General features: G+C 39.8%; 2 protein-coding genes and 1 long non-coding RNA gene across 3 annotated transcripts in view; 1 reads left to right on the top strand and 2 right to left on the bottom strand.

Moving 5' to 3' along the window:
* Window positions 1-149: 149 nt before the first annotated feature.
* Window positions 150-2,675, bottom strand: adirf (adipogenesis regulatory factor). Its single transcript, XM_088294986.1, has 3 exons — window positions 2,512-2,675; window positions 2,374-2,436; window positions 150-469 (listed from the first exon to the last, which is right to left on the bottom strand). The coding sequence occupies exons 1-3, from the start codon at window positions 2,588-2,590 to the stop codon at window positions 366-368; spliced, it is 246 nt and encodes an 81-aa protein (XP_088151112.1). The 5' UTR covers window positions 2,591-2,675; the 3' UTR covers window positions 150-365.
* The window catches only part of LOC148338327 (uncharacterized), a 129,597-nt gene continuing 103,990 nt past the window's right edge, over window positions 1,112-26,718 (top strand). The window contains exon 1 of the long non-coding RNA XR_015842980.1: window positions 1,112-1,533. This is a non-coding gene — a long non-coding RNA (uncharacterized LOC148338327). The remainder of the gene's footprint in view (window positions 1,534-26,718) is intronic.
* On the bottom strand, window positions 2,948-13,884 carry sncb (synuclein, beta). The gene is made up of 6 exons (XM_088294985.1): window positions 13,725-13,884; window positions 12,701-12,834; window positions 8,908-8,937; window positions 8,671-8,756; window positions 5,634-5,720; window positions 2,948-3,719 (listed from the first exon to the last, which is right to left on the bottom strand). The coding sequence occupies exons 2-6, from the start codon at window positions 12,819-12,821 to the stop codon at window positions 3,690-3,692; spliced, it is 354 nt and encodes a 117-aa protein (XP_088151111.1). The 5' UTR covers window positions 12,822-12,834; window positions 13,725-13,884; the 3' UTR covers window positions 2,948-3,689.

The raw sequence follows: 26,718 nt of genomic DNA on the forward strand, positions 1-26,718 counted from the left end.
AGTGTGATGGAAGGAGGTGTGTTGCCAAGGGCCAAGGTAAACCAACACACTCTCATGAGCCTGCCAAAGGCCATCTTATCACCTAGTGTATAATTATTTTTTTCAATAGTGAGGACTATCCACAGGGTTATCGCAACACAGAGAGAAAATAAATGCTTCTGTTTTTATTTTTGAAAAAAGTCACAAATACAAAAAGAAGAAAACAGGTAAAAGAATCAAGTGAGAGGGGAAAAATTATTTTTTTTTTTTGGAATGTTAGTTAACTGTTGTTTCCAATGATCCCATTTCAGCGTAGTTATCTAAAAATTGTTGAGGATGATGATGATGATGAGTTGGCTTCAGGTTTAGCAAGTTGAATGAAGGGATCATTTGGTCTCCCGTTTCTGTCCTAACTCCTTGATGGCGTCTGTGGCCTTGTCGGCGGCTTTGCCTATGGCTGCTTGGCTCTGTTTACTGGCCTCTTGAGCAACTGCATCCATTTAGAGAATAATAGGAAACATTTCAGATAAGGTCAGCATGTTATCAGCACTCACCAGTGCAAATGTCCACACTTAATCATATCCTGTGACATTCAACACAAGAACAGTGCCAAACATTATAACTTTAAAAATTTGACACAATTAGATTCTATATGACACTGTTGAAATGGGGTCAATGTTACTTTTGCAAAGGGCTAGAAATTTTCTGAAAAGTTTAACTTGTGTATATTGTGGGGAGTAATTTCTTCCAGGTTAATGAGATTTTTCAGGTGAATAATACTTTAAAAGCTTCTTTCAATGAAACCGACACTGTGAAAGTTAATAATCAATTTAACTTAATAAAATATTTCCTGTGACGGCTTCAGTCATTTCCATTTTACATATACACACACACACATATATATATATATATATACATACATATATATATATATATTATATATATATATACATATATATACATATATATATATATGTATATATATATGTATATATATATATATACATACATACATACACACACACACACACACAAGCACAATATGGTAATCGGTTAAATAAACAATATGGGACACGTGACTGAAAGGCATATAACAATTTTATTTATTTGGATGCGTATCAGGTGTGCTGCACCTGCACGTGACGTGCGGTACCAGTAAGTGTGTTCTCGACGCCGTTTGCCAAACGGCGTTTGGCTAACTCGGACCGACTGGGCACGCCTGAAATGCTGACCAGAACTCACAGTGGGATGAAATCCCACCTGGCTAAATACCAGCTTTGTTGGCAGCGCTAATAGTCAACGCATTCACCATTATCCAAGTTGCTTTGCTCGGTTTCAGTGTGGCGTCACCGTAGTTGCATACCCCCGGAAAAAAAGTATCCCCTGCAAAAGTTGAGTTAACATGCGGCTGTTCTGATTTGGGTGCGTCAAATAAATTCTAAAATGTTTCCACGTACCCATTGAAATGTGGTCACGTACTAGACGTTGCTGTTTGTTGCAACGAATGAGTATTTCTGTGGATGTTTCAGATGCCCGGCTCAAGACCTACCAAACGTGAGTATTGTGCTCGCTTTCTTTCGCTTCTCCGCTCAGCTATCGATCGTCGAATGTTAGCACTTTTTTTCTGTTCTCTTTTTCTTCAAAATATTGTTCGCAAAACTGCAAGTGATGAAAACACAACAGTGCGTTCTTTATGTCTTTAAATGAAGCTAAGCAAACATGAAATGTAACGTTAGGTCTGACTAGATTCCCCATGATTTTTAGACATGGAAGCAAGAATTAGTGTAAATACTTTGTAAGGAAGTTAACGGTTCCCCTTTCAACTGTTTATCGCTATGACAATTGCGTGATTGACGTACACGTGGCCCAAGCAAATGGCTTGCTGACTGGACTGAAAAAAAAAAAACAAACAACACCACAACTGGACGCCGGCATCTAAACAATAAAGCTCGCGAATTCCGCCATTGGTGACGCAAAGCTCAAAACTGGGATTTCTGGTCACCTTATACTAAATAATACCTCTGGTCAGTTTACTACGGAATTCTCTTGTTTTGGTTCTGAATACGGAGATGGGATTCAGTTGCTGCTCAGTGGAGGGGCGGATCTATTCTAGTTTGATATGGGGCTGTGGGCCACCCCAACTACTAATTAAAAAAAATCAGTTTAATTTCCTTATCTTTATCAGACATGGCGTTTCTTTCAAATGATTGCCCTGTTTTACCGCGTTTAATTAATTGCTAAAGTTCAAGTAAAAATCCAAGTGACCCTTGCAGCTTTTTATTTCTGTGTATGGGCCCCTCGGCAGAAAAGTTTGGACACTCCTGCCATATTCATATTCTAACCACGTGTGTGTGCAGTCAGTGAAAAGAAAGATTGTTGAAGTGTACACGGCACCTGCATTGGCTGTTTCTTTGGATGAGTCTGCCACCTGCTGCACAGCTTCCTGAGCTGCCTGCACTGAGCACACGCAATGTTGCGTTGTGAAATCGATTTGTTTGAAACATAGTGTCGTCATCGTATGAGTGCATTTACCTGCGCTTTCCGTGACTCCTTTGACTGCGGAATGGCTGCTGCCTTTTAGGCCCTCAAAGGATTTCTTCAACGAGGCCATGGCGCCGCTCTTGGTCCCTCCGGGGTTCACTGCATGGGTCTGAGCAGACTGCAGCCCGAGCCGCCGTTTAATACCCTCGGTTTGAGCCAGACACTGGTGAGCCTGCACGTTCCAGTCGGATTAATCCGGACAAAACCACCTCAAAGAGGCCCGGTCAGACTGGCATCCTGGCAGCTGCGCTAAGAGCCATCGCAGCAAATTCTAAACATCCTGACCCGCCTGATAGGAGCAAGCAAAAAAGACAACTATGGTTCGATTACTGAAACGGTTACATAATCTATCTCATGAGAATTGAAAAGGTTATCAATTAAAACAAAATTTTTTTTTCACTTTTTTTATTTACAGAGGATTTGCATGTCTGGCTTAACACATAAACCTTTTATTGACAAGTCCTGCAATTTAAAGCACATTTTTGATATGACAACCATTATGATTTCAAGACATAATATATTGACTTTAAGTTGTTAAAATCGTCAGTACACACGAACACGCCCACACACAAACATGTATACTGTCCATGTCCAACAGATAGTTTACTGGAATGATTTCACGAGCAACTAGAAAGATACAAAGTAAAAAATAAATTCCAAAACTCGTACTTCAAAAACGTTCCAAAAGGAAATGCAAAAAAACCCCTAAAAAACAAAAACCCACAAACAGGCATTGTCGACACTTAAAAGAGGATATCATTGTATTAATATCTGCTTGCAACTTGGACTTCAAACTTTTTTCTGCTCCCAATGTCCCATTGGAAGTTGATGAACATCGATTACACATTTCTAAATACATATACACACAAAGTACACATTCACAAGCCCTGCTTCTGGTCTCATTTCATTGGGAGGGAATCAAGGAAATGAGACAGTGAAGGACGATCCTACATCTCAATAAATAGCGACACCCAACACATTACATTAATAACATTTACAATATATAATCATAAAAGATTTGTCTTGAAGGAAGAACATTTTTCAGTGGGAATTCTTGTCTTTTTGGAGTTTTTTTTTTGGAAACAGGAGAATAATTGTAATAGTATTTGTCCTTTATTATTATAAATATTATTGTGCTGCTGGTTGAATGGTGGCTCGCACTGATGCTTTTATGCTTCTGGCTCGTAGTCTTGGCTCTCCTGTGGAGTGAACAAACATGCCGTGTGATCAATTATCAGTTTCAATTACATGTAGACGCTAAATTAAATGTATTCACAGAACACACGGTACATTGTTCGTTATTTTAAGTTTTGGTTTTAAGAAACACAAAAATTGCGTTAATGGCTGTCTGGAACAACCATAGACTTGTGAATAGAGCATTAAGAAAAGCAAGGACGTCATGACATCAGGTCAAATTATTTTATCCAATCAGATTGCCGTGATGTCATACTACCTCAACATAATCTGTTTTTTTTTTTATTTAAATAAGACATTTGCAAACATCAGATTTTACTTTGGAAAACAATGATCAGCAGTTTTTCATGGCCAGTAATGAAGCTAAATAAGTCACCCAAACATGACATCATTTCGAATAGCAAAGAATTAAATGTCACTCATGGTTTACGAACAGGTTTTGTGGCCCAGCACGTACAAATCCGAAAGATGACGTCAATGCACGAATTGTACTCAGTTCAATGTCACTGTGCTGCCTATAGAGGGCAGCACCAGGCTGTGTGAGAGCTTCAAGGACGAGTCGTGAGCTCATCCCCAGCATCCTTCTAACTGCTCACGCCTCCTCACATTATGACAAGCTTAAATTCACAGACTCGACCGATGTGCAATACTTCTTTGGTCATTTGATGTTTTCATTAAAATTAACAGGAGGGGGGCGGGGGGGGGGGGTTGATCCATCAATCCAACCAGAGAGAGGTTTCATGCAAATTCTCCCCGCAGCACAATCCACATTTACAGCAATGCAGGGAGACCCTGACGTTACCCACAATGCACTACGGCTGTGGACGTCATCACCACACCCATTCAGCCCGTGAGCGTGAGCATCGCTGAGCGTGGAGGGATGGGGGAGGGGAAGGACACGCAGGAGGAGGAATAAGAGAACATGGATGGCATGAGCTGCTGCCTGGCAGAAATGTGAATTATGTAAAATGCAGTTTTGCTTATTTGACTTGAATGATGTAGAAATGCGGAAGGAATGAAAAGGAGATGGAAACATCAAAGAAGAGCTAATGAGACAAATTAATTGTTTAATCTAAACTATAATGGGAAAGGAAAGAGAAATGGCAAATTCAAAGCATAAAATGAAAGTAGTTAACATTTTAATCCTTTACAATATTAAGTAGAAATACGCATTTCCTTTGTAAAATCAATGCAAGTAAAAGACTAAAAAATTGTGTGGTGTAAATGTTAACGTCATTAATGTTTTTTTTTTCCTCCAAGAAAAAACGTTTGTGTCACACCGTGATGTGCCACACAAGCCTGTAGGCTTACTTATTGCGCAAGCAATCTAATAAGAACCAAAGAGCCTTTCAAGAGATGACCGGTAATAATAATAATTTGTGTTGAAAGAGGTAATTTAACAAGACTGTGAGTGTAGCTTGCAGCAATGTAGTGAGTCACACGGGGGGGGGGCAAATATTTGATCTCACTTGTGTAGCTATGTGGGGTAACTACAACATAAACACCCCTCAGTATGATTGTAATCAACAATCAATTCAGACAGCATGACTCAACAATGAGTTTGATTGTGCGGCGTGAAATGGGTACAGGAGACGATCTGCGCCATGGGCCCAGGGTGACGGTGCTCTCTTTTTTAAAGTAATTTAAAATCGTTAAATTGTTGGGAATGTGCATGTTATTATAAGGCCATCCCACTGAAAAAGTAATGGCTCTACCCCTGTATGGGTATGATCTACTGGTTAACCTGTGGAAGATAAAAGGTGCTAACCCTGCATAGTTAAAGAAATAAGAACCAATGAATACTGACGGGGCTGTCATCTTCTGGCAGTTGGTGGACAAAAACATGCAAAAGAAAAATTCATTGGACTTCATAATGTGATGCAAGAGACACGTGTGAGTGCATGGTGCAAGCTGATCACCTGCTGGGTGTCATCATATGTCTCTCCTTCTGGCTCCAGCATTCCCTCTGACTGGCCCTCCGTGGCCTCCTGCCCGTACTCCTCAGGCTGCATGGCACGGAGAGAAAACAAATGTGAAGGCTGAAGAGATGCGGTAGTAAACAAACAGGCAAATGTGAAGGTCTAGTGTAGGGCTGAATGATTTAAAAAAAAAAAAAAAAATCAATTACGATTTAATATGTACCGTATTTTCACGACAAGGCACACTTAAGTCTTTTCTTGAATAAAGTTCACTGAACTCAGTTTTACTCCTGCTGCCTTTTTAGAAAACATACATTACCATGCGTGCTAGCGTACGTTTTTGCGTGCATGTATGCTACCGTATGTTTTAAACTAGCGTACGTTTTACCATGCCGGCACCCAATAATACGGTGAGCCTTATGTAGGTGTTAAATGCAGAAATAGCACCCGTAACTGAGTCTTGCCTTTTAATACAGTGTGCCTTATGATTGTGAAAAGACGGTAAGCATTTTTTCAACGTATTTTGGTAATTTTTTCATAAATTAATCTGTATTACAATTAAAAAATACCAGATTTATTATAGATGCATGTTCTGGTTTTACAGGTTAGGATTACACTAAAACCATAACCCTGTACCTTCCTAAACACTTTTTGCTCTATTTTGATAGGCGGGTGTCTGTGTGCTCGGTGTAAAAACGGGCACGTCTTCATTTTTGTGCCAAGTGTAGTCACTCATTGGGCGTTGCAGCGAATGAAGCTTCTGTGCCACCGACACACCTGACAATTTGATGACAGATATTATACTGTGTTTAGCGTAGAAACGGACACATCTCCTTTTTTGTGTTGGGGCACGTCTAGTTTGGCATGTTTTTGAATTTGGTAGAGAAGCTCTGCCTTGCTTGGCGTTCCATGTGACATTTGACCATTTTACCTTACCTTGTCCTTTATTATTTGATTAACTTTCAATAACAGAGACAATAACGACCAAAAATAAAAATTTTTTTGTTAGTTTGTTCGAATGCAATTTTCTTTGTCATATGTTGGGATTTCTTAAGGCGAAATCTCTGCCGTTTTGAAAAGGGCTAATATTGGCCGATTAATTGGTTGTTTCCTACTATAAAATATAACGATAATCCATATACCGTATTTTCGGGATTATACGCCGCTACGTTTTTCCTCGATTTTGAACCGGGCGGCAAATACAAAAGTGCGGCTTTTCTGTGAATTTTTCTTTTACCGGTAGGAGTGCTCTATGGTTCAGAAGATACACAAAATAAATCTTGATTTATTTATTTTTTTCTCTCTTGGGTCTGTTCTGTTTTAATTAGCAAAGTTGTTGCCGGGTTAAAAGGCACTGTTTTAACTGTTTATGTATGTATGTTTATGTGCATACACAGTACAAACTCGTTCTGTACATGCAGTAAACAACTAATTTTTTTCCAACATAGAAACCTGCGGCTAATAGTCTGGTGCGGCTTGTATATCTTTTTTTTTTTTTTTTTTCAAAAAAGTGTTGCTGCGGCTTATATACAGGCACACCTTATAGCCCTCATAGTATTACCATAGTTGTAGTGTCAGATTTGACATTTATCCATTTTCATTAAATGCAAGGGTACTTAATGTTTCTCGGGATTGAGTCATTCTATCATGACTGCCTTAAACCGTGCAGCCAACTCTCAAGGATTCAGTGCCAGGAAAACAACAATCTATTGTGTTGTATAATAAGTAATTGAGGTGAAGTATTCACTTTAACGACCTCATGCTGACACAATTTGTTATTAAAACGCCATTGACTATTTCCATTCCCAAGAGTTTGCTCATTACTGTCTGAGCGACAATGAGGCCTGAATACAAAGCTAGTGGGTCACCACTCTTATTTTTAAACCTCTTCTAATCAAGTCAATTAGGTCGGAGAACAGGACGTAATCCTATGCGCTCAATCTTACTGCGAGGAAACCACTGCAGAGACTCCCTGAGTGAAAGCTAACATGAACAACTCTCTAGCATGTGCGGACGTACGTCATGCTTTTGCCTTTGATTTGCAGACATGAATAATATTAATTCAGTTTATGTCAGCAACCTCACGTCATGGTGTAAAAATGAACAGCGGTGTTGCTCCCACAGAAATGAGCGAGCCACTAAGGTTTACCATATCTTGGTGAGGCGGTGCAGAGGACCCAACTGTGAGGATGAAGGCTTAGAAAAGGTCGAGGGGCTCGGTTTCACTCACAGCCTGCCGGAGCTCGACAATATGTCAATGTGTGACAGCGCACGTTTATGGAGAGGTCATTTTGGGTCAACAGCTTGATCCCACACATGAATTGATTCCAGACGTAGGTCACAATGAAGGTTACAACAATTCAGAAAATAAGACAAACATGCAATTGAACGAGGTTGAATATTTTATCGCAGAGAGAATTAATATCCTCGGCTGTGGGTGTTTATTTAATCAGCAGTCTATACCACATTAATTTTATTTTTCTGGACACTGCTCCGCTGTGTCAGTCCCGCATGAAATTAATCCCATCTAAAAGCTTTCTGTCCAACTCCTGGCTGACTTTCTTGTTAGCAGCGCTAACTTCATCAGCACACATCACATCTTTGTCAATCTCCTTTAAACTATAGGACACGTCAGATTAACAAATGCCATGTCTGCTGTGCAGGTGGTTCGGTACATTTCACTACCATGGCACATCTCAGTCATAGTAAACGAGATTAAAAAGCTCCTTCATGAGGTGACGCATATATTCAACCAAATAAGGCCCCCAGGGAATTACAAAGGTGCTTCTATAGCACAAAACAGTACTTTAATGTATTTAGTGTACAAAATCCAGATTTAAAAAATCTTGACCGTCACATTCATGACAATTCATATTTCAGTGCAAAAAAAAATGCAGTTGGATTCAATAGACTTGCATTCTTGTGATGAGGGCCTTAAACTGAAATATCCTGATGCTAATGCAAAATTATTCACAAACAAACCCAAAGAATTGTTACATAATATCTTGGAGTGTAAACTGTGGCAAAATGTACTTACGTTCATGTCAGATGGAAATTCGTCCTTCTTCAGAAGGCCAGTAGCGGCAGCAATGTTCTCCATCGCTCCAGTTGTCTTTTCAGCAACTACGCAAATACATATTTTGGAAAATGAACATTTATGCGCAGAATGATGATTCCCAGTGTCACAACATTCTTCGTTATGGCTTTGAGCGGAGTGTTGTGGGACTGAATCAAATTACATAAAACTGGAATAATATTCCAAATCAGAACTCACCTGTGCCGACACTGTCTTTGGCTTTGTTACCTAATTAACCAAAAAAAAAAAAAAAAAGAGAGAAAATTATTTAGACACAAACAAGCATTTAATTTGACTCCCAAATCACCTTTGATTTTTGGACCTGGCTCTGTATGTATTTAGAGAGAAAGAAATGGTCCAGCAGTGCAATGGACACGCTGAGAAGATGAACAGTCCATCAACAGTGATAATAAAAATAGACATTTTAAATATTCCTATCTCAAGCTCAGCTGTGCGGAGAAGTATGGATATTACAGCTCAATTTCTAACTGGCAGGGAGTCGCATTTGATACATTTTTACAGTATGTTAACGTACAATGGGAGCAGGTTGAAAAAGCCTACTAAACATTTGAGCAAGGAGTAGAATTATTTCAAGATTTGATGCCATTCTTCTGTAATCTATTAGGCTCCATGAAAGCTACAGTCCTTGAGGATTTTTCCTCCCGACACACAAAAATCTTTTAAAAGAAAGGTCTGCCCGGCTTACCATACCAGACCACCTCCGAATGACAATAATAATAATAATAATTTGCCCTTTATTAGTCCCACAATGGGGAAATTCGAGATTCGAACCCAGGCCTCCTGGGGAGACTGGGTCCTGAACGCGGCGCCTTAGACCACTCGGCCATCCTGGCAAGCTTACGTCACCAACATAACCAGAATTACACATTTACTTCGAGCTCTAAAGTAAATTGGCTGACAATGAAACTGACTAGTGTAAATGTGACAATATATTGTCAGGTACTTCGTCCAAAATTGGATCAGCTCACCTAAAAGCAAACAGTCAGTCCTGGCTAACTGTCAAATCTCTGAATTAGAGCACGCCATGCTTGATCTTGCGGAAACAGAAATGGACTCGCTGGAGTCCGTGCATGACATTTGCAAGAAAACTGCAAGCTCTCCCCTTGTGGATGTACTCGCCATGCATAGGATTTAGTTCATGTTATGTTTTCATACAAATCGAAAAAAAAAAAAAAAAAAAGACAATCTCAATGCAGTTTCATAACATCCTACCAACATCCTTTTTTGACGTAAGAGTGATGAGTGATGCATGAAACTACCCTAATACCTGGTTTTAAGAATAAGGGACTGTTCCCATCATGACACAGTAGGCCATTAAAACCTTGTTACAACTAGCGGCAGCAGTTTAGGGTTGTTCTACTCCTGCAATTATGAGCTGTGTGTGTGTGAAAGTACTGGGCCATGTAATGATTAGTTTCACAGATATTTAAAGAAACCTACATAGCTCACGTCTTCAAACAGATATGAAGGCACAAGAGAGCTGTTTATTTAAGAAACTTAATCAACTTTACTGCTGGTTTAAAATACAACCACAGCAGTGCTAAGTTGTTTGACCTTTTAGCAGTTCTCATCCATCTGCACTTTACTCCACTGAGCTATTGGGCCAATCTGCTACTGTATGTGCCCAGTGGTCCTGCATCGGATCTCGCAGGGCTTGGGAACTCAGCATCCAGATGCATTATTGGTCCCTGAGGACTATTAAAAGCCAGTGGAGGAGAAGCCGAATGATGACGCTTTCAAACGCCCGCCTTGGAGCAAACCTAGATGGAGGACATGCATCCAAGTGAAAACAACACACTAGTGGAGTGCGCTGGAAGAACTACTACTACAGTCTTACAAATTATCGCTATCACAAGAGAAGGCAAGCTCTAGAGTGATTTTAAGATGGGGTTTGCCTGAAATACATACCCTAGATGAAACAAGAGCAGTTCCACAGTTATCAGGTCAGTACACATAACCTTTATCCTTTTTTTTGATAAGAAAGAATTATAGCGTTAGTAACATAAGTGACACAGAATGTTATGCTACTGTCACGACTGATATGATAATTATTGAAAAAAAAAAAAAAAAACGATTAGTACAAGTATCCATCCATCCATTAGCGGAACCACTTATCCTTATCTAGCTATCTGCAACAAAAATACTAATTTGAGTTGGATATAACTTAACTGAATTGCACCCCATGTATGGAGATTCATATTAAATTGTCTTTTATGAGAGATGCAGCCCATGTATAAATTAGTATGAGTCAGCTTGATTTTGCTGATGATTTGCTGATTTGTTTGAATTTAATTTACGTAATTAGTTTGGGCATTGGAGAACTTTTACATCTGGTAAATCTGACAAAAGCTACAGACACCATATCTAAACAGTGAAAACAGTCACTATATAAGAGCCAATGCAAATTTGCAAAACTGCAAGGTGACATTATATGGATTACCAACAGTGTTGAAAAATAATGATCAAATACAATAATAAACATTCTGTTTTAAGGGAGGCAACAGATGGATACACATGTTTATTTGCACTTTGGATTCTGCCATTGAATTGACCAGCTTTTAATTGTTCTGGCTGTCACGATAGATCATTGGCTAAGATGAACGAAGATCGGTTAAGAATTTCGGTCCCACAGCGACTCGAACAACCGGCTGTAGAAGCACAGACACACCACAGATATGCTGTGTTCCATTTTGTGCACGGTGGAGGATGTGAAAAGGAGCTAGCATGCAGTTTGACTGCCGCCTGACATGACATGTTTGCTGCTCATGATGAGTGACAGGCACGCAGTAATTGGATTTCAGCTAAGATCTCATTGCGGATACATCTGACAACTTCTACTTTTGTCTCCGTATTGTTTGTAAATGCACCTGCATGGAACACAGTGTAACCATACCAGTAGTGACAACCACCAGGGGGTTCCATTTTGGGCCTTTTAGCAAACAAAGATGGCCAAAATGGAATCATTTATGACTTAAAATAAATTAATCTAATAATGACATCCATTCATCTCACATCGCTCTAAGTTGCAAGGCATAATTAGCAATGAAACATTCCATAAATCACAGTAAAGTATTGTTTCCAAAACCTCAGTAGCTCAAGGCACATTGTTTAATTTCTTCTCAGTATTAAAGTATAGGAATAGTCATGTATGACCTTCACGTTGACACATACTGTGCTTTACAAAAGAGTGCCTGCTTGAAAATCATCAAAAGTATTCAAAGTCACAAAACAAAATAAAAACTCACCCGTAGTTTGTGACAGCTCGCTATTGTGCCCCAATCATTTAAAATGATGTTTCCATGGCAACGTGGCAATTGTGAAAGATGGCATTTACAAATGCTAACAAATAAAAATAGAAAAGCTTCAAACGCAAGTGTGCTATGCAGTCTGTAGTGTTGTGGTCTGACATGTGGACACACGAGCCACATATCATGAAATGCGTCATACAGTACGTACAGTCTACTGTACATTGGTTTCACCCGGCCATTAACTTTGCCTGCCATCAAGTGCACAGACGTGGCACATGCTGCCCCACCCCCAACCCATCTCCTTCTTGTAGCTCTGTCAAGTGAGGCGAGAGGCCATAAGGATATTCAGAGCATGGCATCAGCTACGATTACTCCTCACCACTGTGCACTACATCTTACACCTAGTGATAGTGATGCCATTTAGTAGCTCGTTGTTAAAACAGCCTCTATAATGGCACAGTGGATTGATCTGCATACTTTAAACACGGGCATTGATCATTTGTCTGGCTGAATGAATAATTGACTTTGGCAATGATGTTTTTTTTAGCCAATGGATCTATTGTTTATATATACGTTTACATACTGTGTTTTGAACGTAAATGGAAGAGTCTGTCTTGTGGAGGAACATGATAGTGTGACGAATAGTTCTTGGTCACACAGTACGGGAGGGGATATCAATTTCCCTACAATGAATGTCGGTCGCAGATTTAGGATCATCTTACCTACGAACATAACTCCTTCTTTAGTCTTTTCGGCCGCCACAGCAACTCCTTCCTTGGTCTTCTCTGCAGCCACAGCCACGCCCTCCTTGGCTTTGGACAAACCCTTCATTAACACGTCCATCTTGGCGGAGCAACTGCACAATACAATACAATACATCTTAATTTATATAGCGCAATTCCCATTTCACAACAGCTGGAGCTGTAACAAAGCGCTTTCCATATGGTGTAATGTAAACTAGCAGGAAATTAGAACAAAAATTAAAACACATTAACACATATTCAGTAGATACCAGAAGAACAGCAGAACAATAAAGAGGACATTGAAACGGTTAAATATATTCTGTATAAATTAATAAAATGCTATGGGGCCATAAGGGCGGGGAATGGGAGCTGCAACGCCCCCTGTGGTGGATCTTGATAACTGCAGTCCGGCCAACAGGCTTCATAGGAATATAGCCACTGTGTTCACTCATGCATCAGGGCCCTTTTCTGAAGCCTCCCCCATGCATTAAATATTCACAAGCGAAAAGATTTCAATGAAATGGTTAATTGCGGAGGGGATCATTAATTATTGCTCACTTGTAATGCTACGCTCAGTAGTGGGTAGATGCCTGCCTGGGAACAAACCCGTTTTTTTTTTAAATGGGGACTACACAGCATATTCACGGAGGTGGCATTTATTACTGGGGGAGGGGAACACTGCCATATCTGCACGCATCACGGTGTTAAAACATACAGGGAGGGTAACACCATAGGTGTCACCAATTTCGCACAAAATCAATATGCTATTTAAATTTGAATCGAACACTATCCCTTATGCCGCAGAATATATGATGACGTGCAGCAATTTACTGAGCAATCGAGAGCATTTTTAATAGCATCAAACAGCATACCATCCGTAATGAAAAGTATTCACTATGTTAACGCCGATTCTGCGGCGTCTTCAAATGGTGGGGGCCGCTGAATAGTAACGCCGAGAAATAACACTTGCGAGCCAATTAACGAATATAAAATGTGTCCTTACCTATTTACAAATAGCCTCGGCTTGTTCGCTTCGTGGTCGGTCCAGTGGAACTATCGTCTTTTAAGAGCAGAGATATCTTGCAATGATCACTACGGTGGGTCTCCCTCACGACGATCTCGACCAACAGTGCGGCTGAGACCGTCACGTACCCCTTCCTCCGCCTCCCTCCTTCCCTCCCACCCGTGCACGCCTCCACCCCCACCGCCAGCCTCCTCCACTATATTGATCATCCCCAGGCTCGATGTCACCTGGTACGGCGAGCAAAAGGGCTTGAAACAGGGCAACATCACGATTTATTGGAAGCTGATGATGAATTTCTTTTGTCATGATAGCAGCGGCTTGGCAAAATGGAACTCAAAAAACGTGAGCAGGTCATGCTCATTGAATGGATATATGAAAATAGGAAAATAGCTAAATTATTACTGTTTATAGTCCAGTTGTGTGGGTACAATCCCTTAATTCGAGGTCTGTGCAAATAAATCCTGGATGATTGATTGTTGAACGATTAGTTATTTCTACAGTGTACTTGTAGTGCTTGAAATATCACGGCAAATGCAAAAAATTTCCTGCTTGCAGGTGGTGGTGGTTGATCATTTTATAATGAAGACTGCAATGCTTATTGGCTTTGTGCCCCCTGTAAGAAAACTTAGTGTAAGAGGAAACTGATATTACATATATGTTACATTGTATACGTCATTTAAGTAGGTAGGTATTTTATTTAACCACAAACTCTCAGTAGTCTCCACTACTACTAAAATATAATATATATACTTTTAAGGAATTTTAGTTATGGTGATACGATTAACCATATGCAATCCTTATTCTGTATATTATATTTTTATTTTTTTGCATTAGAAAAACTATTACAAGATGCTATGATTTAATATTAGCGGAGTACTGTGTCACTGTGGATAAATAAAATACCTATATCAAATATGTTAAAATATAAAATAATTTGGTGTACTTTTTATTTTTTAAATTTCATTGCATACTGCAAATGATACAAACATTTGTGAATCGTAGTAATAGGTCAATGGTGTCACTGTGACCTTAATATTGATGCGTTTAAGGACTACAAGGAGAAAGAATTACACACGGGGGTCTGTGCTAATCATCGGACACACGTACCAACTGATTTTTTTTTTTCCTTACGAGTCGATTAGACCCCCGCCCCTGCTCCTCTCTGACGTGAAACTAGTGACGCGGTCTTCGGTGTCATGGGCGAGTGATCGCAAATTCCTCCTCCAAACTTCCCTCGGGTGTTAGGAAATCCCAGCTCGCCAAGCTCTCCTTGAACTATCCCCCCTCTTTTGTCGTTAGTGGGCCACGACAAACAAGGAACGTGCGGCCGCCATGTTGGCCTACATTCGAGTAATGCGGACAAACGGCGGCGTGAGGCGTAACGCGTTACACTCGAGAGCGTCAAAGAATGACATGTCGTGGTTTGAATAACCCTATTCTATCTTGTGGTCGACAGCATAACAACGTAGCCCTGTCCTTGGTGCTGATTCGGCTCTGTCCGTGGTGTTGAAAAGATATTAGTAGCCCACGAGAATGTGTTGCTAAAGACGGAAGTGGGATACCCATTGGTATCTTTAAAGAACACAGCACAATGAATACGGTGTAATCATTTGAGTTTTCAGACAAATTTCAACTGAAAAACAGTGAAGTACTGTGTGCATTTCTTGAGCATTAGTGAGCCAACGTCGCCCTCTTGTGGTTATTTGTAAGAATGCTAGTTATTTGAATGTGAGTTCATTAGACTGCTACAAGACTGTCATAAATGAGACCTGTCATGAACATGAATGAATCCTTACGACAGATGTCATTAAGTGTCATTCGGTAAATTATGTCACGTTTGATGCAAAGTTGACATTGTTTCAAATGTCTTTGTCATGACAACTTGACATATAAATTATATCAATTTTGATGTTATGATGTCTTTGTCATCTTAAACAATGTTAACTTTGCATCAAAAGTGAGATAATTTACCGAATGACATTAAAAACATAATTCTGTCATACGGATTGATTCATGCTCATGACTGGTGTCGTCATGATTATGACAGTCTAATGAACCCACATTCAAATAAAGTGTTACCTTCAATGGTAAAGGGTCAATGAGTTTATTTAGTTGTCACCAAACATAAGCTGTGTCTAAATTCATATGCTGTATCCCCCAAAGGACCCTTTGCAGGCTGAGTGAGCAGCAACAGTACTGTAGAGTCTGTCACTCGTGAATCTTTGCGAACAACCAATCAGCAGACGCCGTCAGGCGTGGGAGGGTTTATACAGAATGTACTGCCGTGCTATTGGTGTTCATGAATGAGTCGGCGTAGAAGAAGAGCGCCGTGGAAGGAAAGCGTGCCAATGAACAGGTGACGTGATTTTGACTTACTGTTTGTGCCGCCTACAAATCTAACATTTAAAGTCAAAATACAACATTTAAAGGCATTTTAAGACGTTTAAGAGCAAAGTAGAGAAGTACAAAGTTTTCAAAATGTACGGACCAAGAGCATGATTTTGGGGAAAAAAAGACAATAGAAATGCTCTACACCGTAGTCATAAATATGCAGGCTGAGGAGCATAATTTTTAGCCTGGTTTTAAAAGCATTTACACTTCAGTTCTGTTGGCATCTTATTCCAGTTGTGTGCAGCATAACAGTTGAATGATGGTGCACCATGTTTATTTCTAACTCTGTGCTCCAGCAGTTGGCCAGAGTCTGCTGACCTCAGAATCCTTCTGAGTTATATATTCCATGAGTATTTGTTTCAAGCATGGGTCCTCAATCTTGTTCCTCGAGGGCTACTGTCCTGCCCATTTTGCATCTTTCTGCTACAACACACCCAATTCAAATGATCAGGATCATTATCCAACTACTGCAGACCTTGCAGAGTATCTTATCATTTAAAACAGGTGTGTTGCAGCAGGACGTGAGGAGCGAAGGAAAACAGGCCCTTGAGGAACAGGTTTGGAGATCCCTGCTTTAAAGTGTTCAAAACTTAATGTGAGGATTTTTACTCCCTTCTAATCAACGTCGATAAAGGACCGATTGACTCATGCGAGTCAAAGATTATTCTTTGGGGTTATTCTATGCTTTCGGGTGAGTTGTTGCAAATGTTAAAACTATTGACTAATCACGATGGCAAATCTTTGAGTGCACACGGGCCCTGCTATTGTTTTGTGACCAGTTCAGGTTGTTCCCCGCCTCTCAAGTCAGCTATGATGTGCTCCAGCTCACCTGCTACACCCGTGAGGGAAAGCCTTCTAAAAAATGGGTGAATAGATTTTAATGAAGTCTGCCCCATAAGAGCTTTTCTCAGCAGGTTCTTTGTTCGACTCAGTGCTTGTCATACGCTCCTAATAAGTGTCCGGCTATTGAGGACACCTTCAGGTTTTGCGGTCCATTTAACAAAGACCTCCTTTACCACACTACATTAACTTGCACAACTGATGGAAAAAAAAAAATAGCATGCATCTGGAAATGTGCTACATGTGAAAACAAAAAGCAGGAAATGGAATCGTATTAGGTCTTTAGAATTTAACTTCAGCAGATAATGTGTTTCACAGTTCCCCGCACGGCGTCTAGTTGTTTAAGTGCTAATGGGAACATTGCGGTGGAAAGAGTTCAAAAGTAACAAGTGTGCATTCAGGTCATCTTGAAAAGTAGGAATTTTGTGTTTCCAATCTCAGAGTTATTTATACCAGCTGAACACGCAATGCAGGGTTCCACAATTAGCTCATTTGTGGCTACATTGTCCCTCTTCTCTACCTATAGGGTAAGAAAAAATTATATTGAAAATTAGTTCATTCTTAATGACCTCAATATCTCAACAAATTTCTCATTTTAGAATTGTATTTTTTCTAATTAATTCATCTTATGTATTACTATTATCCATCCATTATCTGAACCGCTTCTCCTTCCGAGGGTTTTGCGGGTATTACTATTATTTAATATGATTTTTTAAAAGGTTAAGCATATCAAAACATTAAGTACTATTGTTTTATTTTATTTACAATAAAGTGTGATTGACCGGCTACCATTCAAGGTTGTAACCTGGCCAAAGTAAGCTCATCCATGACGCTACACTGGTCAAAAAATGTGTCAGAGATGCATGTCCATTTTTTTTTTTTTTTGCGCTAATTCTGAATTTGCCCTCACTTTTTCTCTAGCAAATCAGGTTTTCATAATACTATACTGTATACATAATACTAATACTATTAATAATACGCAGCGTTATAATATAGTTACTTTAGTAATATTTATGAATTATGGGTTAAGTTCAGCAAAAGGTGATTTTTTTTTTTTTTTTCCTCCTGAAATGACAGAGCTACAAAATACAATGGTAAAATCTGTATTGCACAAGCTTTTATAGGTCAAACCTAAAAACAAAAAAAATTAAAATATTTAAAAAAAAAAAACTGGATGTGCTGGAAAAAGTTCTTAAAAGTGTTGAAAATAAAAATGTTTCTTTTTATATATTTTATTTTATCAGTCTTTTGCTTAAATGTTCAAAAGGGTCACAGTTTTTTCACTGCAGCACATCAGCCGACGTGTGGTACACAAGTGCTTGGTGTGCCATGAACAGTTGGCCAATTTGATGTATATATATATATATATATATATATATATATATATATATTTATATTTATATTTGGGATGGTCCACTTCAGTCGGTTCAGGCTAGTCGCTTGGTGTGCAGGGGGCTTTGGTTCAATAAATTCAGTATTGAGCCTTCTTGACACCTTCTGGGCCATCATCATTCTTGCTTTTTTTTGTTTGGAAAGGGAGTGTGTAATAAGCTACATTGTATTTGAATTTGGCATTGTGCATTCATTTACAGAATGAAAACATAAGCCTGAGAAGGAAAATAATTCTTAGACAATCATGCCTGTCTACGGCGACGGTGCAAACAATCTAGTAAATTAAATGTATTAAATTCTTCCCCACAATATGAAAAGGCCGATGGAAAACATATAAAACAGTTTTCAATTCAAAGGCAGCCGTCTGAGTTTTGAAGTGTGACATCCGTCCAACTGAAAGTTATAAAGTAAATGGAAGTGCTGCATAAATATTAAAATAAAATGTCCGGCGCGCACTCCAATTCGCTTTCACATTGTGATTTCACAGCCTCAGCTGGTGGCCTTTTCTCTCCAACCTCGAGTGAATTGGCCTTTATCTGTGAAGGCGCTTTTACGACCTGTGCTCCCGCAGGAAGCTTCCCTTTTACAGACTCATTGAGTGGAGTCATCCAGTCACCGGCATCATTATATAATCCCAATCAATCCCAGTTATAAAACCTTGACATGGACCCGGGCAGCACTACAGCTTTGACTTACACCGACTGGACTGCGAGTCATTTCCATGCCATGAGGTGCATTCATGTGAGACCTTGACTCTCTGGTAGATTGACAATATTATTATACAAACCTGCGACGTATTTTAAAGCCGAAAGAGAATGCATCACACTTATCTAGACTCACTGCCCGTAGATGGCAGCAGGACTGCATCTTCTGCGGAGGCCATTGCTATTCACCTCACACGCTTACCATGCTACATATCCTCGTATACCCACGACACCCATGTATCGATTGCACCCAATACACCACACTCAGCTCCACAGATTGAAATATTCACGTGCATTGTATGGCTCTTCTCTATTGCATTCTAGGAGGTGTAATTACACACAAAGAAGTCCCCATCACCTTGAAAAAGCACATCTTGAGTATGAGCAGGCCACCCCATCCAACACATTAATGGATGTGTGATGAATAGAGCATACAAAATACATAAACGCGTCTTATAATGTGGCTTCAGTTCCTCTCCGTTCTGTTTATCATGTCGGCTTTTTGTCCTGAGGGATGCACAGAATGTCTCTTAAGAATACGCGCTGAAGATAATGGGTGTTAATTTATGTAACATATGTTGTTAACATATTTGTTTTAGTAATCCGCCGTATCTATTATACTTATTGCGTGCTTGTCTATAGTCTGTAGATGAAAATACCCTTTGGGCATAATAAAAAGATGAACCCAAATGAAGGGAATTATGCAAATAGTGCACACAAAGTGCTTACAGCTATTCTCCATCTTCTTTATGCATGCAGGCTTAATTCAATGTATTTGTGTGAGAGCACTTTCCCAAATGATTGACCTCCACACAGACCAGACGGATGTAAACCAAGCTACACAGATTACCAATGTGACATACGGGAAACAATATTACAATTATGTCGCAGCAATTTGTTAAGCTGTCTCTGGGCCCGGTGCACAAACACATTCATAAGGTTTTTTTTTATTGTGTCTCTGCATGTGTATGTGTGCGGCGGGGGAACTTGCTCTCTGCGAGGAAAGGGTGTCCATGATTCTTTGATTTGTCAAATTTTGGCAGTTATATAAAGCCATCCCTTCTGGCTTCTTGCCGGCACAATTGCTTGCTATTAATGCTGATGCCTAATTACATTACATAATGTGTTGTCTTGTCTTTTGGATACGCCAAACAGCTGCCACAGACTTAAAAGCAGTCTCCGTTATCCAGCGCAAACAAACCCCCCCCCCCCCCCCCCCCCCATCATAAATGGAGGCCGTCTCAGGTATCTGTCAACTCGGAGCGGTATTAATGGTGCTTTTGTAACTGCAGCTGCACTCCAATATATTTGGTCAGCTAATTAGAAGACTTAAAGCCCAAGGAGATTTGATTCATTTATAGGGTTTTATCAGACTGCTGCTAATTTAAACCCAGCAGTTATACAATGTCATCAGTGACAGACAGATAAATCAGTCTGGGGAAAGCGCGGGAAGGAAGGAGGGAGGGCGAGAAGGCGTTTTGAACGTTTGCCATGAGTGAGTCTGCCCGTGGCTTCCCCACCAGATGGTAGTGCAGCATCGCTGAGGAGCTTTTCTTCAACACAAGAGGAAATGGTGCAGGAGGATGAGGTGTCTGGAAATGAAGGCTGCGCATTCTGACGTGGCCACCTCAATGGGATAATAGGCTCATGTCTTACCTCTTCCATTATTGCACGAGGCAGCACATTTTTCCACCTCGCCCTATGAAAAGACAGAATCATAAATGATGGCAATATATCTTTCAACTTCACCCATATGGTGTACCCAGGGGGATGATTCAAAGTGGGGCACACTGACTTGTATCGATGTGCGTATGGCTGCACTTTTGAATCCAGTCACTCATGACAGCAAATCCAGCACCAAGAATCCTCATCTTCAAGCTTCAAGTTCCATTCTGATAGAAAAGCGGGAGAGAAAAATGTGCGTGTGGGAAGTCAAAATTGTGTTTAGTTTGAATCCCCAACAGCAGGCTTGTAAACAGCAGCTTGTGGATTTCTTGTGGGAGTCAAGAAAACTAAAACTGTTTACGCGTCGAAGCAGCAGCAGTAGCATGCGTTTTCAAATGCTTCCATAGCTACACTCGCTGACCATTTGATTAGGTACACCTGCAGAATCTTTGGAGAGCTCCATACAAGAGACAGGATTCTGCTGAAATCAAATAATGTTCAGTTTTAATTGACACAATCAAAGCAACACTAATCTCTGAAGACAAAGATGAAACGACTTTTAGAGTTTGAACTGCTGCCATCACGGCACGTATTATTTCATTACATTATAAGGTATTTAATATTTTATCTCTCTACTAATTGGCTTTAGAGATTTCGCATGCATGCACTTCCTCATAGCAAGGCCAGTAAACCCACTTAACTTATCATTTAAGGCGCCTTCTGTTTTTTTTTCCCCCCACTTTTTTCTTATGATACCTTGCTTCCTACTGTGAGCTGATTCTATTTTGGTTTCCTTCAGGGGAGATTTTAGGGACCAAGGTTTAGGGGTGTAGATAGTTTCAGAGAACATGGAACTGGGGTGGGCATTTGGTCAGAGGGATTTGGTGGATCAAACTTTTTTTTTGGGGAGCAAAAGAATAGTGGCATTGTATTTCTAATGCTAATGCTAAAATATCACATTTCAACTAAGTACTGTGTGTTTTGAACACTTTTAGTAAAGTAAAACTAAAACAACTGAAGAAATTTTTTTTTAGATTGCTTAGATTCAGTTTTGGGTTGCTTGAGCAAAAAAAATGGGCGAGAGGCTCCTTGGAGGGGCAAAGCATGGAAACATTTGTCAGGGCAAGTGTTTCCAATAATTGTATTGTGATCAGATGTTTAGTACCAAGCCTTATAAAAAAAAAATGTGGAAAAATTCTATTAAGTGGATTTGAAAATGAACAAAAGCTACTGGATCCATCTGCATCTCAGTTGCCACTCCGTTCTGTGGACACAAAGTCAATTATTGTTTCTGGACTGAACTGTGAGCCTTTGGGAAATATCCTGCGTTATAGCTGTATTATATTGGATGGCTACAAATAAGTTCACACTCTGTAATGTTCTTGAAGAAAATTCTCAGGAAGGAAGTTTGTCACACCACTGCAAAAAGGGCAAAATAATAGACCGAGAACAGGAAGTGACTATACATAACAATGCTGCATTCTCTGCGCTCATGCACCAAAATGGAAGAGGACGGGGTTCCATGCGCTGGTGATGGAAGTGTCAAATTCACTGCATAGAGGAGAAGAGGCTTCTCACCTATATTCTAATCAAACACATCAGCTCAAGTTCTGATGGAGCAGTGAATCCTTTGAAGTTGCACAAAAACTCTCTGGTCACACAAGAGCCCTGCAGACGAAGACGCCCAGTAAATGAAAAAAAAAAAAAGTGATTGGAAACCTGGTAAGCTAATTAGTATGTGCTTTTTATCTCCTCAATTTCTACAGGCCTTTGTGGTAAGACCTTTGAGGCATCTCTGTGCCAACTCCCCTAATCATGTCCTCATTGTACGCGTGTGAATCTGACACATTTTCTTTTCTTTTCTTTTTTTTTTTTTTGCGAAACTTGAGGGAATCCATCCTGCAACTTTTCCCCATGAAAGCGACAAGGAGGCCAGGAAAACGGATCTTAAAAAAGACTGGAAACATATTTCCCTCTTGCATCGAAGCTGCAGTACGACGTAACAAGCCACTTATGAAACCATTCTGCACATTCATTCCTCCTCCTTCTTCTCTTTCCAGTCAGTCTAGTCTGATTCGGCTCTAAACATCACTCTTGGTTCCTTAAATAAGATGTGTACTCTATTAAATGACAATCGACAAATATGACTGGTGACTAGTAGGAGTGAGATCATTAAAGTTGGGCGTGTCTACCGCTACTCTCTGCCTTTCCCAGCATGTGTCTTGGCACGCCGAACAGAGATGTGCCAAAAATCACTATCCAAACAAAAAGAGACTTTACACTTGGGAGTTATTCAAATTATTGGCAGGGCAGTGACCGCAGCGCCTATTTGAGCTTAAGATGCTGGCTGTTGAGATTTGCTAGCAGCAATTTTAGAGGCTGGTCGTGTCTTCCGGCACGTCCAATCCGATCCATTCAACCATTAATGCTTGAGAGTAGACGAGAAGAAACATTACAGCCCTTGGAGAGAGCAGGGTCCCTTTCCTCCTCCAGACTCAATGATTCCTTTGCCAGGCCTCACTATACATTCTTACACATGACAAGACAGTGCAGTACAGTACGCCATCCCTGGAGATACCAACCCCCAACCCCCCCCATGCTCTTCCACATTCAGTACTGTAAGAGCATGTGGCCACCGTTAGATGTGCTATTTTAGCAAAGCTATAATGATCGTATAATACTACATCGTTATTCCATCAGACCTATCTGTTCTGTATTTGTGTTTTGTTTGTCCCATTTTGATTCTGGACCCCTCCATTAAATTTGAGCCATGAAACACCGCAGTAGGAATACTGTTGGGTCAAAAGCAGAGGTGTCAAATCCAGATCTAAAGAGTAAAATCTGTACCCCAGTTTGACTTTAGCCAATGGTGCTTCCACTCCACTTGCAGTTAAGGGCTCTTTTACCTGATGGTTAAGTAGAAGCACCTGTGGCTAAAGCCAAACTGTGACCGGGTGTTTACTTTTTGGACATGCATATGACACCTCAGGTCAAATGTAACCCACATTGGGTAAAATAGGTAACCCAGTGCTTAGTTCAAAGGCCAATGCTGGGTTATGATGTTTAGTTCTCGTTTTTTTTACCAAGGTTTTCGCCTTTCAGATGCCCCTTCAGGAGGTAAAATGCAGGCTCTATTGGGTTAAAGTCCAGTGATTGACTTGGCCAAGTCTAATGGCCACCAAAACTCCCCATGTCCATTGTTGTGTGTTTTGGGACATTATTTTGTAGCATGATGAAGCGTTTCAGTGTTCTTATTTTGTAAATTGCTAGACAAAAGTGTTTTGTAGAAAGAAATTCAGTTACATCATCAAAAATGACCAGTCAGCCCATTCCAGAAACAGCCATGCAAGTCCAAGCCATGACATGGGGCGGACGGTTGCTGATGCCCGTGATGAGGTCCGCCCCAGAAATGCACTGGCCGATTGGGAAAATGTACTCGTTTTCCTAAACTTCCCGATGGCCACCCGCAACTACAAGCTTTGTAGAAAATGAATGATTGTGTGAAATCAATACCTTGAATGGTTGTAGCCCATTGGTGCACTTCATTTTGTCTCAGTTGCTTCCAGACACAATCAATCAATCAACAATTAATTTCTCACTATCACAATAATTAGTAACATAATCCATTACTCAAAGTCATTATTCCCCAACCATATTACAAGCTTTTTTTAATTTTCATTTGATCATCAAAACTTTACACGGCAATAAGAAAGCTAATTTCTTTTCAAGTGTACATCCTGTGGTGTGCTGTACTCTGTACAGTGCAGGAATAAAATACAATGAGACCACCCACCTCTCCGTGTAATTCACACAGGCACATTTACACACATAAACACACGGTAATTCTATGAGGCTCAAGGTTGTCGTGCTTATTGAATATATCAACCTAACCACTGATGCCATTGATCAAAAAGCCAATTCCAGTTCTATTATTACGTTAGAGGTTAAAACAATTGCCAAATGACTTTGTGAAGTGCACTCACTTGGTAAACAGATCTTAGATCCATTAAAAACCTTAGAGATTATCAAGGTCCAGTCCAACAATTTGTGGAGATTGCTCTAAACACCTTGCTGGTGACCTTGCACTCACATGGATGAAAGTCACTGAGAAAGACAGCATGGAACCCGCAAACACACACACTCCTTGCTCCAACTACTTCCTCCCCCGTCTCCTCCGATGACAATGCGTGTCCTGATCAATACCGCGGACTCATTCCAGTAGTCTATATGTGCCAGAGACTTAAAAGCTGCGGCCATGCTTAATCGGGGTATCGTTGTTTGGTGCTAGGTACGGCATAGCATGAAGTCCATCTCATCAATTTTGATGTCTTGATGTGCTTTGTGGTTTTATTGTAGCTGCTTCTCCCCAACCACTTCAGTGAGTGTGGTGGATGTTCTCTGTGTGAGTCATCATACTGACCAGGCGTCCTACTATGATGTAAATGTGCCTCGGAAGATCAATCAAGTCATAAGGGCGTCTTGTATTGTAGGCATTTTAGAATTGGGAAAGGCTTGAACAAAAAAGCGCAGTCGCCACATTGGATGTGGTGAGATGGAGGGATTAGTCACTACAGAAGACCATAAGAGCAACTGTTCGAAAGAATACCTGTTGAACTCAAAGATCAATAGGTGCACACCAAGGGTGTTATAGTTAAAAAAACAAAAAACAAACCAAACAAAACAACTAAAATATCCATTGGCAAAAAACTTTTTGTTAAAGAAATAAAATAAAAATTTGTGCTTACAAAAGATATAAAAATAACTTGAATTACAATTTATGTTCATAAAACTAACTAATTATAGAAAAACTCTCTTTTTTTTCATCTTTGTCAGTAAATATCATACATGGGCTTTCGGAATTCATTTTTATATTATTAAACGGTTGTACAGTGAATTGTCGTATTACACAATACTTGGACCTTTTTTAAATCTCACACTGGACAAATACTCCATATATATCGTATTTAAAAAAAGAAAAGAAACTAAAACTAATACCAAAACTAATGAATAAAATCGAAACTAAAATAAGCATTTTCTAAAAAACTAAATAGTACTAATAAAAACTAACAAACTTGCTTTAAAATATAAAACCAACTTAATTTAACAAACAAAAGTAAAAACTGATTTAAAAACTAACGGTCACGCTTTATTTGAAGTTTCTTCATAAGACTGTCATAAGATTGTCATAATTGTGACCTGACCTGGCACCTGTCATGAACATGAATGAATCCTTATGACAGATGTCATTAAGTGTCAATCCATAACCCTAACCCTGATTCAAATTTGCATAAAAATGGCATCATTTAATGAACAGGTGTCATGTTATGATGTAACATATGAACAAACCTCAAATAAAGTGTTACCAAACTAGCTATAATGAAAAATCCCAAAATATGTATAACGCTCACAGACTTAAAGAAAAAAAACACACAGAATACATAATGAATGTTTTCCCACGTGGAACGGAATAAACAAACGCCAATTACATACCAGTTACGTCCAAAACCGTTACATAATACGGAATGTAACCAAAACAGGACCAACAATCAAAGTATCTCCGTCTTTATAACCTCCATAAATCTGACTAAGCGATGGGAAGCATGGAAAATGGAGCAGTAATTGAAAGACAAGTCATAAACCATTTTTATCTGTTGGTATCAAGAAAATGTTTTTACTCTGCTGCTTGCTGGCAGGTCATATGAAGTGCAAACAGATATTTTTAAGGTCATTTTTTTTTCAACAGGGAAATTATGACTCCTGTTTTTCGATGTCAGTTGTCTGAAGACGAAAAAGCTTGTGCATGGACACATGCTCCAAATGAATAACTCATGGAAGGGAATGAGGTGTATGCATTAATTTGTATCCCTGGAAATGCAGAAAATCGTCCACATCTTAAAGGAAAGTCTTTTTTTTTTTTTTGAGGTGTTGTTTGCGCTAAGGCGGTATGCTCCATTATGCAGCCAAATATAGCACTTTGGTGA

Source organism: Idiotropiscis lumnitzeri, chromosome 4 (assembly GCF_059441095.1).
Source record: "Idiotropiscis lumnitzeri isolate Australia: NSW breed Sydney's pygmy pipehorse chromosome 4, RoL_Ilum_1.0, whole genome shotgun sequence".
In the NCBI taxonomy this organism is placed as follows: Eukaryota; Metazoa; Chordata; class Actinopteri; order Syngnathiformes; family Syngnathidae; genus Idiotropiscis; species Idiotropiscis lumnitzeri.

What these genes read in the sequence shown, in the direction of transcription:
- adirf (XM_088294986.1), bottom strand. Translation starts at nt 2,590, where the DNA reads ATGGCCTCGTTGAAGAAATCCTTTGAGGGCCTAAAAGGCAGCAGCCAT. An exon ending in AGGAGTCACGGAAAGCGCAG is followed by an intron (nt 2,437 to 2,511) that starts GTAAATGCACTC and finishes GCGTGTGCTCAG; the next exon opens with TGCAGGCAGCTCAGGAAGCT. An exon ending in CAAAGAAACAGCCAATGCAG is followed by an intron (nt 470 to 2,373) that starts GTGCCGTGTACA and finishes AAATGGATGCAG; the next exon opens with TTGCTCAAGAGGCCAGTAAA.
- sncb (XM_088294985.1), bottom strand. Translation starts at nt 12,821, where the DNA reads ATGGACGTGTTAATGAAGGGTTTGTCCAAAGCCAAGGAGGGCGTGGCT. An exon ending in CAAAGACAGTGTCGGCACAG is followed by an intron (nt 8,757 to 8,907) that starts GTGAGTTCTGAT and finishes GTATTTGCGTAG; the next exon opens with TTGCTGAAAAGACAACTGGA. An exon ending in AATTTCCATCTGACATGAAC is followed by an intron (nt 5,721 to 8,670) that starts GTAAGTACATTT and finishes CGTGCCATGCAG; the next exon opens with CCTGAGGAGTACGGGCAGGA.